Here is a 19,019-nt window from a genome sequence, read left to right as displayed (position 1 = left end):
CTACATATTGTTCCTCCGCTCGACTAATCAACGCAAAGTCACGAACAAACGAACGTTCTGACCGTCGCCAGTCGTGTCGAACTCCGGCCCAGTGTGGCAAAGAACGTTGGAATGCGTGGTTCAGACGCAGCGTGTGCGTCGACCTCCGTCGAGAGCGATGAGACTGCGGTCTTCTGCAGGGACCCGCGTGGCACAGGACGCGGTCTGGGCCAGTCGGCCGCTGTGCCGCTGACGTGGCGTTGGCGATTGCCTTCGTGGCATGGGACAGCAACCGGTTACGGCAGCGTGTGGCTGGACCGGGGCCGCGGAACACAGCCACGGCGACGCAGTCAGGGCTCAGGAGCTGGAGTTGTCGCTGGCCAACTCGCAAACGTCCCCTCTCCGGTCCGTGGTCCCCAAAGCTGCTGCCTCCCGTCTCCAGAGCACAGCTGGAGATGCAACTGCTTCTCGACCACGTCAGCAATGCCAGCTCATCTCCGCCTGCATCTCTTTTTTCTTCATTTCTTGCTTTTTCTCTCGCGCTTCACGTGCTTCTCGCCTGTGGGTCCGGACCCTTCTCTGTTTCTTCGGCCGGCGTCTTCGTCATTTTTCACATTATCACACGTCTTGCCGGTGACTCATGACAAGCACCCAATTGTAAAAAAGATGGACAACAAGCCCGACTCACTCGGTGCTGTTGTATTTTTTCGGCAGCCCTCACAACGATTTGAGCTCATCTGTTACTCTTTGCTTGTTGTAAACAAAGCCATGTGGTGCAAGGAGCCTGTTGAAGAGCCAAGTTGGAAACATATATTTTTTGTCGTTGTTGTGTTACCAGCCGTTTATTTCAAACTGGTGTAAGGGTCACTTATACCATGCATATAGTATGTACAGGGCTTAGGCCTTTCTTCTTTGTCTATTTTAGAATTTCATCCTCCATGAATGCTTAGTCATGCTGAAAAGAAAAGAAAGTGTGGTCATTCGGAGAGCTTAGCTTCTTCGGGTGAGAACGGTTTTGTGACAGTGCATTGTATTAAAAAGCGTGAATAAGAAAAGCCAAAATGTGCAGTGAAACCCACCTTCGTTACTGTGGAAGTGAAGGTACACACACAAGATATTGCAGGACTAACACAAGTTTTGATGCCATTATTATGTGGCTTTATTTTTGCAGTTGCAACACATCTCACCACACTAGTAATTAAAAAAAATATTTAGTGAAACATTGCTAATTAGCAAATCAAGTTGCACATTTTTGTGTAAGTAATATCTAACTCTTCTAGTAATCCATCTGGGTGAAACTCTAGTAAACCAGGTTGTACAAAAATGTGCAACTTGGTTTGCTAGTTAATGAAGGCTCGTGAAATATTTGTTTTATTTTTTGGGGAGGTGTAATTGCACTAACTGTCGTAGGCAATTTAAAAAAAATCTGTCTGAAGTAAAAAAAATTGCAGTTAGCATATTTCCATATCTTGCTTTACGGTCTAAGTAAATATTGCGTGCATGTGCTTTACATGTGTGGTTTCTGTATCAGTAAAAGGGAGCTGCAGTGAATGCGTTCACGTGCACTGTGCTCAAATCTCACTGCATTGAGCTGTTGCACTGTGTGGTGACAATAGTTAAGCATTGCGCAAGTTTTTTTGACAGCACCTGTGCTGTTTATTAGCAACTAGAAATAATTAGGTTCTATGCATAACAAAATGTTTATGGACAGGTGCTCCACGCATGAAAGATCGGTCGTGCTCAAAGATGGGGTGTGGAAAATGGCTTGGTTCTATTATCATATTTGTTGTTTGCTACAGCAGTTTATTATATCGTTAAGTCAGCTTCATCTAAACATGGCCATTGAGCATCATGGTCACGTGTCATAGCATCATAGTGAAAATAGTTACAGTGATGGAATAACATGCAAAATGTGTCTAAGAGCTGTGGTTTACCGGGAAAACTACTTAAAGAGAGAAACAGAAAAAGAAAAACCAAAGTAGAAACAATCGGCTGTGGCATGCAAGCATCCTGTCTTGATTTAAGTTGCGCTGTAGTAAAGGAAGCCCCCATGCAACATGTCGCATCCAGCCACCATTTTGGTGTATACCCTCACTGTATACCCACGTGGCTATGCCAGCTCGGGCAGCTTGCAATTCCTGCGGCATGTGAACAGATTGAGTTTCTAATTACAGCTCGTGTGTTGCACTGTGAAGCATCTCCATAGAACACTGTACTTGATCGTGGTTGTGCAGGCGCTTCCGCTTTCTGTTGGGCGTTGCTGGGGAGGATCGCTTCTGTGTGGACCCCAAGCCCCATCGCAGCCTGCTGGCCTTTGACTGCCTGCCCTTCACCGAGCTGGCTGTCTTCCCCCGAGGCTGGCGGTGCGACACTGCACCGTTGGAGGCACAGTGAGATTCTCTTGCTTTCTCGTGCCACCTGCCTTTCGTAACGGGATATCAGTTGGGCTCATTAGATGTTGCTGCTGTGGCTGCGTACAGTCGAATATGCTCAACTGGGATAAAGTTGAATTGTTCTCTGTATCAAACACACAAGACTTACTGTGAAACTTGCATGAGTACTTACTTACTCATGCGAATAACTCTCTCATAATAAACTGAACATTAGCCATATCGAACTCGGGGTGTCTACTTCCAGTGCCACCAAGCACTTGAAGGGGAGGCGCCGCCTCGCCTGACGCCTCGGGACACATTTTCTGTGGTGGATGTGTTGTAAGGAAACTGAACTGGAACAGTGCACAGAATCTCGTATATCAAGGCACAGGCAATAAGGACTGCCTGGTAGTCATAGCTTTGTTTTCAAGAAAGGGATTCCTTCCTTGCCATTTTTTTCCGCTGGAGATAAATTTATATATAGCACATAGCACAAATATAAGCACATCATAAAAGTTTATTTGAGTTCATTATATGCAAGTTTGGGTATATCCAATTACTTGATGTATATCGAACTATTCTTAGCGATAAACAGTTGGTTGTAGGCTAGTTGGTTCTTGAATATGGGTGCCAAGTTCCACTGTGTAGTCCCAACAAAACACGCAAGAAAACGCAATCACCTCCTCACATCATCTTGTGTGTTTCAGTAGAACTGTGCAACCTGTTTCATTAGAACAGTCGTAAGCCTGTTCATTACTACCGGGTTCAACTGTGTGTTTGTGCACATCTATGTATATCTGTGTGCATTTTATGTTTCCACGTCAGCGGCCCCTCCCACATTTTGCTCCAGCTCAATAAGTCATCTGCTATGCTGCTACATCAGCTGTTACATCAGGCGAGCGAGCCAGAGCGAGTACCATAACATGGCAATGTCCTGCTCCTCCGTGGCCCACATTCTGTATCATAACATAATGACACAGTTATCTCCTGCAAATTTAACCCAACACTGGCCGTAGAAAACCTATTATATATTAGATTATTTACGGCACTCTGAGGCCTGCCAGTATTGTTTTGAGGGTTTAAAGTAGGGGTGTGTGAATACTTGAATATGACCGAATCGAATCGAATAGTGAGTGTTCGAATAATTCAATTCACAAATCGAATATGTAATATTTGATTTTTCAAATATTCAATATATTTGGTTTAGAGGCCCGCACAGTTCCACATGTTGCGTGTGCCACAGAACCCCTCGTGCTCAATGCTGCCCAAGCAGTTGTTTTAATTCATTCTTGGCGCAAAAGAAGCGCCGAGTGCACTGCAGACGAGTAGCCCCAGCGCACGCAGTGGCTGACTTCGTCACTGCAAGCGCTCCGTGACGTTGGCCCTATGCGGGAATAGGCACACGCATTGGCTGGGACCGCTTCTGTAGGTACAAGGTTCGTCCGGGTCCCCAGGACGGATCGAAATGTTAACGGGACGCAGACTGAGGGAACTGGAACAATAGCAACGCATATTTTGTAAAGCGCATGCGAAAGCATGTGTGAAGGTCGGGTCGATTAACCGCCTTTAGGCACGCAGATTGTGTTAGATACGCAGCGACAAACTTCACACTGTTTCAACGGCTGTCAGTCTAACCTGCACCTGTGATCTTGGGGCCGATCACAGATGAGCCAGCTGTGCGAACATATTAGTGGCAAGCATTCCGCAACGGCTTGTGACCCTGTTACGACATCGACCAGTGGCAAATTTTTGTCACGACCACACTGCCTAGGCCATTAGGCCTAACCGACGCTGCTTCGTCGGGCGTCGGCGACTAAGGTTACGGTTTGGTGCCGAATCGAGATCTATCCACAGCAGTCGCGCGCCACTCGAAAAGCTGACAAACGGCCTCGCAAACGAAAGCGAATGCACGGGATGGATGTAAAGTAGTTCACAGCTGCCATCTTTATGACACACCACACGGCGGCCTCTCGTTCCCGACGCACATCACTCTCTTAACAGCGGGGCTCTTGTAGGTCGAGGCTGCGCCGTCCTTCTGTCTGCCGGTGTCACGCAGGGGGCAGGTTCCCAGACCCACGGCTAGGGGCGCTGCACTCAATCAGCGCAAGCCTGGGGAGGGAGAGGTGGTGGAGAAGCTGCGCCCTATCTCGCCATGAATTCCGCTCGGCGTGAGCGGCTGTGGGAGCTGGCCCGAGAGCGGCAGCACCGTCGTCGGGCGAATTCTACGTTTCGAGCATGGGAATCGGCAGCGAAACGGCAGCGGCGGGAGGCTAATCTGGAGCTACGCAAAAGGGAAGCGCAAGCCAGACGTAACCGCCGGTAGACCGCTACCAATGAGGATCGTCGGCAGCAAGTGTAACGGCAGCGGCGAGAGGTTAATCCGGAGCTACGCAACAAAGAAATGCAAGTCAAGCATACTTGGAGGAAAGTGAACCCTCATTTGTCCTAGCAAGAGGCAGAACAAAGACACAAGTGCTGAGAGGTCCCTTTGACCGACGGTGCAAGAGATTTATTCGACCGGGAGTTAGCAGGGAATGTTAAGCAGTAGAAGTCAAAATATCACTCCTAATCACACTAAAGCCACTGGAAAACAAACATAATCACAGAAACTCGCACAGAATCACAGAAACCCACGGAAAATCGCAGAAAATCACACAAACTCACAGAGAAACACAAGAGAATTACAGTTCCGCTTTTTCAGCAGATTTCACATTGAGTGTAACTGGGTTTACTTTTTGTAGCTTCGAGCAACCCATCACAAAACTAGCTTTGTATTTAAACCAGGGGCCGGAAACTCCATATACCTCCCATGGGACGCTCGGTCCCATGCCGATACGCGGCGGCAGCGCCGCCTCCACTACTGGCGGCTGCCGGATATCCTATTGGAAATAATTCACAAACAAAACAGTGCCTCCATGACGTCACTGATGAGGTCCGAAGGTAGAGGGAGAGGGCACGCAGCTGGGAGGAGGAGGGTTGTCGCTGAAGCCCCCCTTTCCCACTTCGCATGCAAGTGGACTGTGTTCATGCTCTCTTGCAGGTCCGCTGGCCGTGCGGCGACATTGGCCAAATCGCGGAGCAGAACCCGCTGAAGTGTGTCGTGTATTACTATAGGAAGCGCTTTCTTCCTACCAGGTTTACCTTGCAAGCTGCTATTCATTTTGTAAACCACTGGGACATTGCTCGTATGCACCAGTGCCAAGCAATTATAATTAAGAATATTTATATAGCGAATTGTTGTTAATTACCAATATTCGCAGTTAATATATTACATTTCGTCATTTCGTGAAAGTAGTCACTTTGAAAGTCCTAACTTGCAGTTACGTTTAGGGCTACACTTCAACTAGTCCACAGATATAGTGGGGGGTAGCATGAAGAAAATAACTTCCTGGCACCATCAATCGTTAATTTTGTTCGTGTGTTGTGAAGTGGATCAACTAAAACTAGCCGATTTCTCGGCCAGCCAAAACTCAACACAAGTAAAAGTTGACCACTTTTGTTTTTATTGACATATTCGGTACTGGAAAAAGACTAACCTCCACGCAGTGAGAAAATGACAATCTACAGAAGCAATTTGCATTCACAACAGAAGTTTGTACATAATGAGTGAAAAATGTTCCAGAAGATCCAAACCATTGCGCAAATTTTTAACCACCACGGCTGCTTCTTTCTTTCTTTTCTTTTTTTTTAAACCTTGGCTGGGCATGTCGACAAACAGTGAACAAAATGTATAGACCAAAACACGCACTCAAGCCCTTCATTACAAGTATTTCACCGGCAACAGATGGGCTGCCGTCATGACGAATGAGTCAGGCGACACTGCTCTTATGTCAGTCCACTCAGGCTTGCACAGAACTGGTTTACTCATGCAAAATGAATACCTGCTTGGAAAACAGAGTGAAATACTTGTGCTTACCCGTGGTCATTAGGAAACCTGAAAAACATTGCAGAACTGGAATTCCCGGTGTTCAAGTACTACAGAGCCGCGCAACACATGTGATGCCCCGATTTAGCCATCTTTGTCTAATGCTTGGTCGACCTGGTTTCCTGCGTCTTCTATTCGTTGCACGCCTGATCAAGCTTCTCTGTCTTATCTTTCCCATGTTCACACTTGGGACGACAACCGAAGCAGACGACCAAGCGCGATCTAGCTTGTGATATCGCTGAGCAAGTGGCAAAGGTGAGCGGAGGCTATCTCGACGGACGCACGATGGCGACCACTTCCCGCGCTTCGCCCGATTTAAAATTCAAAAAAAGTGAAATAGGAAAAATAACCTTACGATGTCCGGCAACCGCTAGGAGCGCGCATGTTCCTTGAAACCGAAACTAGCTTTACTTTCCGGGGCCTGTTTAAATGGTGGGCGCGAAGGTGTCACGTGACTAGTGCACTGACTGCCTGGCTGCATACATTTGTGCGGACGGTGGATGTATGTCGTGCCCCTCCAGGTTTCTGAATCTTTGACAGGTGGCAAATCACACTGAACCTGGCAATGAAACAGCACGGACGGTGCCTCCTCTTTACCCTCGGCGCCGGCTATGCGCGGAGCGGTGATCGAGTCACGGGATTTGCGGTCCTTTCGTATGTTGTGCAGATTGGCCTTACGATAACCCACCTGCCGTAAAGTTAAAATAGCCCTTCTGTATTTCTGGAGAAAAACTGGAAAGCAAAACATTGTATGCAATAAATAAAAGATTGCCGCAATACACAGGTCCACTATTACTGATAACCTCATTGGTATTCAGTACAACAGAACATCACTAATTTATTAGTTTCAGAGGGAAAAAGTCACTTTATTCAATTCAGCAGAAATTGTATTGATAAAAAACATTTTCCAGACCTTCATATACTAGAACTGAGCTGTAATCAGTGCTGGCATACTAATTTGGCATTCCCATTAGTAAGAGTAGACCGTACTGTATATCTTGATTTCTATGTGCCCTAGTTGCTCATAGCTAGCTACATTCTTGTTATGCAGCGCTAAGAGACTCTGGAGCATGTGCAGCACTGTATTTTCTTGCCCAAAATCTGTAAGCGATAAATCCAGTGCAAAAGTTGTTCATATTTGATATTCCATTCTATATTCGGCTTTTTTTTCTTGATTGAATTCAATACAGTGGAATCTCGATGATACGAATCTCACGGGGTCACGAAAAATATTCGTATTAGCCGAAATTCGTATCATCGACACAAATTTAAAACTAGCTAAATTAAAGAGTCAGAGGCGAACTCACTCAGGCACACGCACGTAAAAAGCATTTACAGTATAGACCACTTATAACGTAACCATTTATAGTGCGGAACTGGCTACAACGGGACCTTTTCCAACTCCCGTTTACCCTCCCATAGAACTCCATGTATACGCATACTGCTTACAGTGCAGCCGCGTGTGCCGAAATACCGATTATAATGCGGTTTCCATGGGGAAAATCTCGCCGACAAGGGCGGTAGCGAGCACGCTTCTCAACGAGGTGCGCCCACCGATGGGAGAGCAGATCCACAAGGGTGATGCAGAGGAGGAGCGTGAGTCCTAGGGTGATAAAATTGTCGCCGCGCGCTGCATGTGCAAGTGAAAGCGCGTGGCGCGCGTCTTTACGGAGAGCAAACACGACTTCCGTCGCGTTAAAGGCCATGGGGGCATGGGAGGGAGGGAGAGAGGGAGGGAGGGGGGGCGACCCTGTGCTGCAGCACCAAATGCGTATCTTGTAACCGGGCACAAGGGTAACTGGCGACACAATCTCCCACGCGAAAGGAGCAAAGCGGGAAGGCAGTGCGGGTGGGAGGGAGGGAGGGGGAGGCTTCCACTCTGCCAACAAATGTGTTCTTGTACTTTGCGCATGTGCCGGCTGTCGATGTTGTCGCGCGCACCCTATCTTGAAAGTGATCTCCACACGGCTCTGACCTTTGTATGCGCTGTGCTTATGCCGCTCAGTTTCCGTTGAAGCGATAGACCGCATTAACCTTCGCTCGCTGCGGCAGCTGCGCTTCCTCACCGCTTGGGAAAAAGCACAAAAGGAAAAGCACAAAAGCAACAAAAGCGCCATCGCTTCAAACTCTTCACACCCAGTCGCAGCCTTCGCGCGTTCCGGCGCCGCGTCTGCGCCTCCGCACCAAAAGAAAAAGGAAGAAAGCGCATGACTGCGCGCTGTTCTCTTTCACGGCCGTCAGTGAGGCGGCGTTTATTCGTATCAACCGATGCGAGTCGAAAATCGATTCGTAACAACCGTTCTCTAGCACGTTGCAAAGTTATGGGGCTCGGCCGGGACCACAGAAAAATTTGTATCATCCGGAAATTCGTATTAGCCGTGATTGTATCATCGAGATTCCACTGTATTCGGTTCAACATCTACTCTTTCGTATTTGCACAACCCTTGTTCTAAAGGTCTAGGACCGTCAGACAATGAAGAGTAGCAAATATCGTATTGGTACTCATTTTAATGCTATAAATGATGAGAGACCAAACTTTAATATAGCCTTTCAATGGCTCATTTTGTTAGTAACCATAGTCATTTATGCATTGTAAGAGTCATAACTCTTTTTAAAATTAATGTAGAGCAGTGATATATTTAGCACAGCCTTATATCATTGCATAATTTTCATTGAAATCAAACCAGTCGTTGGGTATTCTGACCTGTGTCTCCTCTGGTATATGCCGCGTTTACCTGACGTACATGCGCATGCGTGATATAAATGGAAAATGAGGCATCCACCCAATCGTAACAATTGCTACAAAGGAAACCCATACGGGTTCCTCGAAAGAAAAGCCTCGCAGTTGAAGAAAAATTCGTCCTGCATGGTCCGGGAGTTTCGAGAGAAAAATGTGGGGACTGTGTCTAGGTACTACAGACGCAAACACACTTTCGCCCATTTGTCCCTAGCTGCGCTGCTCATAATCATGACTGCTTATAAATACTCCAGAATAAGCTCCCCCTCCGTTCGTCTTTTGTGGCGTAGCGGTCACAGCACTGCATGCGTAATTGGGAGGCCAGTAGTTCGAATGCGTGTTCGAACATCTTTTTTCTCTTGTGTTTTATTATTATGGTTTTTAAATTATGCTGTTATATCTTTTTCGTCTTTCATTTCTGCGGTAGTTGTTCTTTACCTAAGCATCACCGCCAGGCCTGACACGGAGTGTTCCTGCCAAGGGAAGTGAAGTGCCCTGGCACGAAGAGCGGTTGTGGGGGCTTAGGTAGATGCCGCTTTAGCAGCCGCAGACCAATGAATAATGGCACACTGTTACTGCGAATTTGTTGTTTTGTATGCTTTCCCATTATGGACTCTGTATCGGCTGCTGTGATCCTGTTGGAACAGAAGTTAAGCGCCGTTTCTTGCCTAGTGCACATTGTTATCGGCCAGGGACGAACGGAGCAAAGCGTGTACTCCTCCGTAGTACCTAGGCACGCTCCCCAGATTTCTCTCTCACAACTGACACATGCGCACAAGCGTCGAGCAAAGGTGGTGCAGCTCTCGTGTGACTGGGCCATTGACAAAACGAAAGTATGCGTCTCTTCTCAATGTGACTCATTAAAGCTATCTTGTGAACTCTGAGAGTAGTATTATAGCACAACTTATTCTTGAGAACAATGTGATGTTGTGGAGAAGTGGTAGAGCACATGAGCACACATCTATGGGGTTCAAACCGAACTAACGAGGAGAACAGTTCCTTGTTTTATTTGCGTTGCCATGGCGTTTTGAGCATGATATCACACAGGCAGCTATATTCCTAGCTTATAACTGCTAAGCATGGTGAAATAAAAACAAGAACACAGCGTAGTAACATTGCAGTGGTCAGTATAGCCCTAGTCGTCCTGCCGACGATAGAATTAGGATAGTTGTCGTCACCGTCTCTTAGCATCATACTGCAACTTCAGTCGCCAACTCCGGAGAAGTGGTGTAGTGGTGTTGTTCAGACCTAGCCAGTACTAACTGATGGGCATGGCGGGTGGCAAGCCATAGCTGGGCTCAGTATGATGTTGCATTAGGTTTGAGAAGAGCTGCAGCTGCTGAAGGAAACTGTTCCTTGTGACGGGGCTGTCCACAGACTTCATTGCACTGTAGACCTAGTATCACATTTTGTGGGCTCGTTGTTCTTGTTCTCAATCTTTTGAAATGTCTCACTCCTGTAATATGCCCAACCGAGTGTATAGATGGATTACGTGGTACAGTAGAACCCCGCTGATACGTTTTTCACGGGACCGTAAAAAAAAAAAAAAAAACGTAAGAGCCGGGAAACGCAAGAGCCGGGAAACAAGAAAAATTGAGAAATGGGAGTAGTGTTGAACTGCACACAAGATTATTTTAATTCTTACGTGTGAAAAAAAAGTCGCAGTTTCGCCCGACAGCCGAAGTATTGATTGCGATAGCAAATTAGTAGACAGCTATACAAAGTAAGAATAGTAGTTTAAGCGTCCGTATAAACTTGTAAACATTCGCTTATTAACTATATTAACAAGCATTATGTCAGCGCCCACAGGTAAGCATGAACACATCACACTCGATGAGCGCGGACATGCGCTGTCACACCCTGGCGTGAGGAATTTAAGCGCCGCTGGAGAAGCGAGCGAAGTGACCTTCGTGCTGTTGTCTATCGCTTCAACGCAAACTGAGCACCTGAGAACACACAGCACGCATAAAGCTACGAGCCGCCGAAGCACCTACACTATGTAGACTCTGCCCCCAACGTAGATCGTTTTCAAGATGCGCCCCGCGCACCGCCGCGCAGTACGCAGTTGATGCCAGAGTACAGTACAACGCCGCCCGCTATCCCTACCCACTCGCTCCCTCGCTGGCGCAACGGAAGAAGGCGTGCTTCCTTCCTGCTTTTCTTTCTTTCGCGCGCGAGATTTAGACGCGGTCGTCGGCTCCCCTCGCACGCTTTCACTCGCACATACAGCATACGGCGCACGGCGAAGGCGTTATCGCCCTTGGACTTTATACGGAACATCTATGAGCCAAAATCAATTTTAGGGCCGCAACGCGTCATAGGCACCATCTCTGGATAGCAAATACGCATCTCAAAGGCCATACTTTTGATGGCGGAAACCGAAAATATGTCATAAGTGTCGCCCCCGGCACTTTGGGCGGTCAATGCCATCGTCAAGCAACCAAGCCAAGCGACATGAAAAGTCAAAATGGCCGCTCGGGACGGCGTGGGGTGGCAGTTCGCAACGTATCATGCGGGAACGGTCCCACCGTTGCAATGTAACAGCGGGGTTACCAATGTATTAGGTTCTATGGGAGCTTTGCCGGGACCGGCGGAAAACGACGCAACAACCGGGAAAACGGAGCACCCGGGAACGTAACAGCGGGGTTCTACTGTAACAGGATGGATATTTATTGAGGTTCAAGAACCTGCTAGGGGGTCCTAAAAATAGCTCCGGGCTAAGTTGGTCATTCCTCAACAGACGCACTTGTGGCTAGCTACCCAATAATTGATGATGAATGGCATGCTGGTGGCAATGGTGGTGGTCCACTGCTTTGTGTATTATGTATCTCCACATACGGCACCAGCTACCTATATGGTGGTTCTCAGCTGACCTGGTTGGCTCATACTTTCCGGGAAACCAGCAGACACTTATTTGTGTCGTCTTCTTTCCGTCCTGTCAAAATAAGTCTCTGCTGGTTCCCCAGACAACTATCTGTTTTTTTGTCTAGTCACCTAACCACCTCTCTTGCACTTGTACACAACAACCACAGTTTGCGTGCATCTTGCATGTGTGTGTGGCAGGGGTCGTCGAAAGAAGGTTCACCGCTACTGGCACCCCAAGGCCTTCCCGTCCTCGTGCGTGGCCAATGTTGCCCAGCCACGCCTCCCCTTCACCCACAGCGAGCACAACCTGGTCTACGTCCCCGTGCGTGACTTTCTCCCGAGTCGGACCGGGGATGACGACGCCGTGGACCCGCTGCGCATCCATGATGCCTCTACCCGTAGCTACCTGCAAGGTGAATGATGCCATTGAGTAAAGGACCTTCGTAGCGGGTGTCCTAAGGAGGCTGCTAATGTGTTGCTTAGAAATTGAATTCGTTGCACTTTTGAAAAACCTCCGGCGCACAGTCGGTGTACGGGGCACCCAAAGGATTAAAGGACTGCTAACACATATATTTAAGATTGTAGAAAGTCTTCTGCATGCTTCTCGCATGCAGAAGGGTCACAGCCTTGAAGTAGGAAGATTCAAAAATTATCAAATTAAGAAAAAAGCAAGACTATCTCCAGAACATGTGCACCTGGTAGGGTTCTTCATTGTTTTTTAATCATTCATTGTTCTTTGAAGAATAGTCATGGCATACAGTGTATACAGTTAAACCTGCTTATAACGAACCTCCATATAACGAATTCCTGGATATAACGAAGTTTTTCGATTCCCCGCCGTTACTCCATAGAAGCACATGTATTTGAGACCTCTACGTAACGAAGTGGCAGCGGGAGACCCCCTCGATATAACGAATTTCCCCCTCCGACCACCTAGAGATTTCGCCCCAAATTTTGCCATTTTTGCGCGAGCAGCAACCGGAAGCACCTTCTCCGCCGCGATGGAATGCGAAGCGAGCGCACGTGTGCGTGCGTGTGTGTGCGAGGCGGCCCTGCATCCCTCGACCCGGCGATCTTGCCGCTGCGGGCGTGACCTTTCCCCCTCCCTTCATTTAAATCTGATCCTGCCGCTTGCTGCAGCTGGCCTAGCCCACCAAACCGGCACTCTCTCCTTTTCCAGCTGATGTTTCCGACATGCCGGTACACGCTGTGGCACATCAGACTCGATGAGCGCGGACACGCGCTGTCAAATGCTGGCGGAGTGTGGAAGCGCCGCTGGAGAAGCGAGCGAAGTGACCTTCGTGCTGGTGCCTATCGCTTCAACGCAAACTGAGCGCCGAGAACACACAGCACGCAGAAAGCTACGAGCCGCCGACGCACCTACACTGCTAGACTCTGCCCCAACGCAGATCGCTTTCAAGATACGGCCTGCGCGACGGCGTGCCGCCCCGCTATCCCTCCCCCCTCGCTCCCTCGCCGGTGCCTCGAGCGCAACGGAAGAAGCGCGCTTCCTCCCTGCTTTTCTTGCACGCGTGAGACTTAGACGCGGTCGTCGGCTCCCCTCGCACGTTTTCACTCGCACATACAGCATACGGCGCGCGGCGACTGCGTTATCGCCCTTGGACTTTAGGGTACAGCCACGCTAGCGGCAAAAACACGCAGCAAAACACGCAGCAAAAACGCGCGTCAGAAACGCGCGCGGCAAAAGCGGCAGGAATCCGGGGTCTTGCAGCGTGCCGCGCGAAATGGGTTCTGCGGCAAATGCCGCGTGCTGCGAGATGAAGAACCAATCAAGAGCGACGAGGGTGACGTCACGGAGCCATCACAACCGGAACGCCGCCGGTCCGCGCCGGGTTTTCAATCGACGATCGTCGTCTCTCGCATGAAACAACGAGCGCTCGTGGTGTTGCTCGCCCGTTCAGAGAGCGCGGGAGATCTCTTATCGCGCTGCCGCGCGGCGAGACGCGCGTGCCATGGTGGCCTCACGGCAAGGCGCTGACGCGCGGCAACTTGCTGCTCGCTGCATGACGCGCGCGTTTTTTGCCGCTAGCGTGGCCGTACCCTTATATACGGAATATATATGAGCCAAAACCAATTTTACGGCACAACGCATCATGGACACCATCTTTATATAGCAAATACGGATCTCAAGGGCCATACTTTTGCTGGCGGAAACCGAAAATACGTCATAGTTGTCTCCCCCGGCACTTTGGGCGGCCAATGCCATCGTCAAGCTACCAAGCCAAGCGACATGAAAAGTCAAAATGGCCGCTCGGGCCGGCGCGGGGTGGCAGTTCGCAACGTATGATGCGGGAACTGGTCCCACAGTTGCGGCGCAACACCGGTGTTACCAATGCATTGAGTTCTAAGGGAGCTGTGCCGGGACCGGTCGAAAACGACGTAACAGCCCGGAAAACGCAGCCCCCGGGAACGTAACAGCGAGGTTCTACTGTAACACTATACGACGCTACGACGCCATCGTGACGCTCGCTCTTCGTTTCCGATGCCTCGCGCTTGTACGAAACGACACGCGTCCACGCATCCGGTACCTGGTGTGACATTCCGAGGATGAGTGCTTCGACGAAAACGTAAAACGGGTGCGCGTTACAATTGAGGGCACGTTAGAGTCCAGCAAATACGGTAAACGTTTTTTTTTTTTTTCGAATTTTCGTGCCGAACCTGCATATAACGAAATCCTCTTTATAACGAAGTTTTTCGGGAATTTGTCAATTTCGTTATATCCAGGTTTAACTGTATATATTTATGTGTGTGTGTGATGCATTTTCTTCAAGTAAATTTGTTGGAAGTAGACTGCTCTAGCGTTCTTCTCTGTCTCAGTGTCTGTGTTTGTTATGCTCTTGGTTTAAGCAAAACAAAGCTGTGTATAGGAATGTGAACTGTTCACAAATGTTGGTTTCCACTGTGACCTTTCAGCAACATGTGTTCCTTGTTTTGGTGCCCATTCTGTTGAAGGGGCTCAGTGACATCATTTAACAAAGCCGTGACATACCTTTGTCATTTAAGGGCACTGCTTCGCAAATCTCCTTCAGTGAGAAGAATTTAATGGAGTGCTGCGAGAAAATTATTGTCCTTTTCTTTTATTTCTGCATTGTATAGCTTTCGTCTTAGTAATTACGACATGGAGCTTCAATTTTTTTGAGAGTGCAGTAAATAATTAATTGGGTTTGCTTTTAATGCAACCACTTCAAAATGCACACCAAGTGCAGTGTGGCTTCAGATGCGAAAAAACTGCCATATTTACTCGTGTAAGGCCTGCACTTTTGTGTTTTGGGATTTTTTGTACAATGTGGGCCTCACATGACGCAGGCTTTGGGTGCTCACTGAAGCTTTGAAGTGCAGTCAGACTGCTATGAAAAATAACAAAACTACCAGCAGCCGACTATGAACACTTCTGTTCAGTCATCCTTGCTGCATCCGCTGCCCTCATTGCTTAAGATGCTCGCCTTGTCTGCCAAAGCTGGTCATCCTCTGTATCGTCTATTAATGTTGGAGATTCCTATCACCTCGAAGCCCTTGATGAAAGTCTCAAACGAAACTGCATGCCATGTGTTCAATATCTGTGCTCACTTGTTGCAGTTATGCCTCTTAAAGGGACACTAAAGTCAAATAAAAAGTCTAGCTAAAGTGATAGAGTAATGTGCTAGAATGTCTAAGGCGTCAATATAATCACGAACAAAGCTTTAGTAATCGAGAAATTTAGGTAAATGCAGGACTTCCCAGGGACGTTCCGGTACTTACCCGATGACGAAGGCACTCCTCAGAAAATTATGTCACTAGTACTCAACCACTCATATTAAAAAGATTTTTTCGTTGCATTATAAGACGGAAGAAAATGCTACTTGTCTACTTCTATTAGATTCTTAGAAAAAATACCTTTTTGGCGTTACACTTGATAACGACGCAGGCGGTCAAAAGGTTTCGCTCAACTCTGCGCTGCGCGCGCTTTCGAGTTCAGAAGTTTCATTATCGCGTAGTGCTGCGCTGGTGTTACTGGTTCGCTAACCTCGCACTTGAATTTGCTAGCAGCTTGAGAGTCGCGACGGCACGTCCAGATGATGACCAGCTTCGTCGCCCGACGTCGCATTGCTGGAGTCCTCGCTGATTTCGTGCTTGGAAGGGCCGGTGTCGAGGCCGCTGTCGTAGTACGCAACGACACCGGCAGCGTTAGCCCTCAGCAGCATGTCACGCTCATCAGAGCTTAAATCGCTAAAATCGAGCCCAGCATCGCGAGCCAATGTGTCGTCAGGGTCGTCAACTACTTGGTCCATTGCGACGAACATCGACGATCACCGTGTTCACAATTCGGCGCGCGCTTTACCTTTCTCTATGGTGACTAGCCACAATACTACACTGTACTAGAATTAACCATACTTCCGTTTTTGCACTGCCGTTGCCTCTGTCTTGGCTCTGTTTCTGGCTGCGCGCTTGCGCTTTCCGTTAAAAAAAAAAGCCGTAGTGCCGTCTGCGGGCGCCGTTTTTACTCACCGGCTGCAAACGTCACTATAGGGCCATGACGTCACCACTCCTCGCTCGGGCGGGCGATTTTAATTGTGTTAGAGGTACGTGGACGCTTCACACGCAATTTTCTCTTCAAATAAATCTTTTCTTGGCACGAAACAACCGTTTCGAGGTTTCTGGTATGATATTTTAACAGTCCACGTTGAAATAATATTTGCCTTTAGTGTCCCTTTAATGCACCAAAATGCATGATGCAGCTAAGTGGTCTATACCTGCTAAACAACACATCTCAGCACCGCCGATACCACTGAAGCACACTGGCTCTATCCCGTGCGATCGTGATCTGGCGAGATACCATGGGGATATAGTGACAGTGACGATTCCATCGTTGGCAGGACAGTAACTTTGTGCTATCTAGTAACCGAGTGTGGAAATTGCGTGGCCTCCGAGATTGCAATGGCATGCCAATGCAATCTCGGAGGCTATGTATGTGCATATGCGCATGATGCTGAGTGAAAGTTTTCCTAATTTTCATGTTACAAAGTGTGTGTGCGAGTCTTGACAAGAATGCAGGCCTTACACGTGTAAATATGGTATTTATCTCAATGAAACCTGACGTTGCAGTGTTGCGGTACCAGGCATATACCACACCAGATGCGACAGCCAGATCATGCGGCTGAAAGTTCTGTCCATTCAGTCAATGGGACAAGGGAGGAGAGTGGGTTCCCTGCATTTCCAAAAGAAGTGCACAGTTGGAAGGGCCAATTTGTCAGTTTTTGGCAGCATGGTTATTATATAGCCTTCAACCAGTGCACCGAGCAGACTGGCACGCTCTTTAGTCCGTGACACCATGTGACTGCCACCTTTCCTCTAAGTCAGGGGTTCTCAGGTACGTTCATCACAGGGAACCCTGCTAAGCTCCATAAAGTGCCAAGGAACCCCCCCCCCCCCCCTTCCCTTGATTTAACCGAATTATCGAGGGTATCAAGAAAACAAACAAATGCTGCACTACGTCAACACGCTTTTATTTACTCAATGAATCGTCAAATCTTGTTTCTATTTAGCACAAGACCAGTGCGGAAGCTGAAATTCTCTTCATCTCATGACTGATTAGCGCTAGCGGCGGCGAAGGCCTCGCGACATCCTTCGCGGCGCGCGTTTTCATCTGAGACGCGCTTTGCACTAACGGGCGCACATCCCGATTATTTTTTAGCCACTCAGCTGCTCGCCAACAAATTTTCCGTCCATCGCGATGTAGCCAGTGCTTTTTATCTTTGACAGCTTTGCACTGAGTAAAAGCGAAACTACTGCTTGCCGCAACCGCTATCGACGAAACCGCGGCCGCTATCGACGCGATCATGGACGGTGATCTTGCGGTTCAGAAGGCAGGCGGCTGACGCACGCACCAAGTCAAAACGAAACTACCTTTCGCTGCAAGAAGTGTGGACGAAACTGCGGTCGCTATCGACGCTGCCATGGGAGGCGACTACGCAGTTGTGAAGGCACGCAGCCGACGCGCGCATTGAGTGAAAACGAAACTACTATTTGCCGCAACCGCTGCGGACGAAACTGCGGTGGTTATCGACGCGATCAGAGATAGCGACTACGCACTTACGGAGGAACGCGGCTAGCCGCCAACGCTGTGTTACGCGCGGCGATAAACGCAAGAATAAAGGCTTTAAAGGCACAATTAGGCACGAAGCGCTTCGGCGTTGCTGTCAGTCACGTGCCGCGTACGATTGCCGCTGAGGACCACGGCGATGCGGACTGTGCCGCTTCGTTTCGGTTGGACGCTACGCCGTTCTTGCTCTTCTGCGGCGCGCATTTGCGGTGCTCCGCGTTTTTTTTTTTTTGTTTTCCCCCGATCAACGTATAGGTCAGTGCGCACGCTATCGACACCTACCCTATCTACAAATAGGAGAAAGGCGCATGGTGGTAAGTTACGGCCTCCGAGATTCAAGTGCGAAAGCTTAGGCGCGCTGCCCGTTCTCAGAGGTTGGTGGCTACAAGCTGCTTGTGTATTTATTGCGCAGTTCGCGCGTTGCTATTACGCACTGTGATGTGCTTTTTGACACTCGGGCATGGGTAATGGAGGCTCTTTGGATCAAGCGCACCTCGTGTTCGCCGTTTTAGACACTTGTCGGCAGCGGGACCAGGGAAAATTTATCAATGGCTCGCGGAACCCCGAGCAGGGGCCTGCGGAACCCGTAGGTTCCGCGGAACCCACTTTGAGAACCCATGCTCTAAGTGATGTGACTGGCTTTCTTTTTCATGTCTGGATGTGCACTGTACTTGGTGTGCATTTCGAACGGGTTGCACGAAAGGTGTTGCAGTTAATTATTTGTGCTACTGTCAGCTACCAAAATGGGCAACAAAAATGGAGGATGAAATTTTCGTGTCAGTATTCCTTTAAATGCATTGCATAAGAGCAGCTTCCAATTGCCGCTGTCTAGCATTGGCTGACTTCTTCACATGCCTGTAACTCCCCTAACCTTTCTGCTGCCCTTCTATTCTAGGATGTCATGTTTTGAGACATCCTTCCACAAAGTGTGTTAGGAAAATATTGGTGTTTCACTTAATATTCTTTCAGAAGACCCTTCCTTGTGCATTGCAGTACAAAACTAACTAAAGCACTAGTTTTGTGACTTGGTTTGAGGACAAA

At 48.5% G+C, this 19,019-nt stretch overlaps 1 protein-coding gene across 1 annotated transcript in view; it reads left to right on the top strand.

The window, feature by feature from the left end:
• Positions 1 to 19,019, top strand: part of LOC119459319 (nuclear exosome regulator NRDE2) — a 107,587-nt gene that overhangs the window by 19,783 nt on the left and 68,785 nt on the right. The window contains exons 4-5 of the mRNA XM_037721127.2: positions 2,214 to 2,369; positions 12,077 to 12,291. Coding sequence (XP_037577055.2) covers positions 2,214 to 2,369; positions 12,077 to 12,291 — 371 coding nt within the window. The remainder of the gene's footprint in view (positions 1 to 2,213; positions 2,370 to 12,076; positions 12,292 to 19,019) is intronic.

Source organism: Dermacentor silvarum, chromosome 7 (genome assembly GCF_013339745.2).
Source record: "Dermacentor silvarum isolate Dsil-2018 chromosome 7, BIME_Dsil_1.4, whole genome shotgun sequence".
NCBI lineage: Eukaryota > Metazoa > Arthropoda > Arachnida > Ixodida > Ixodidae > Dermacentor > Dermacentor silvarum.
The sequence above is the reverse complement of the archived record's forward strand: the minus strand, read 5'-3'. Positions and strand labels throughout refer to the sequence as shown.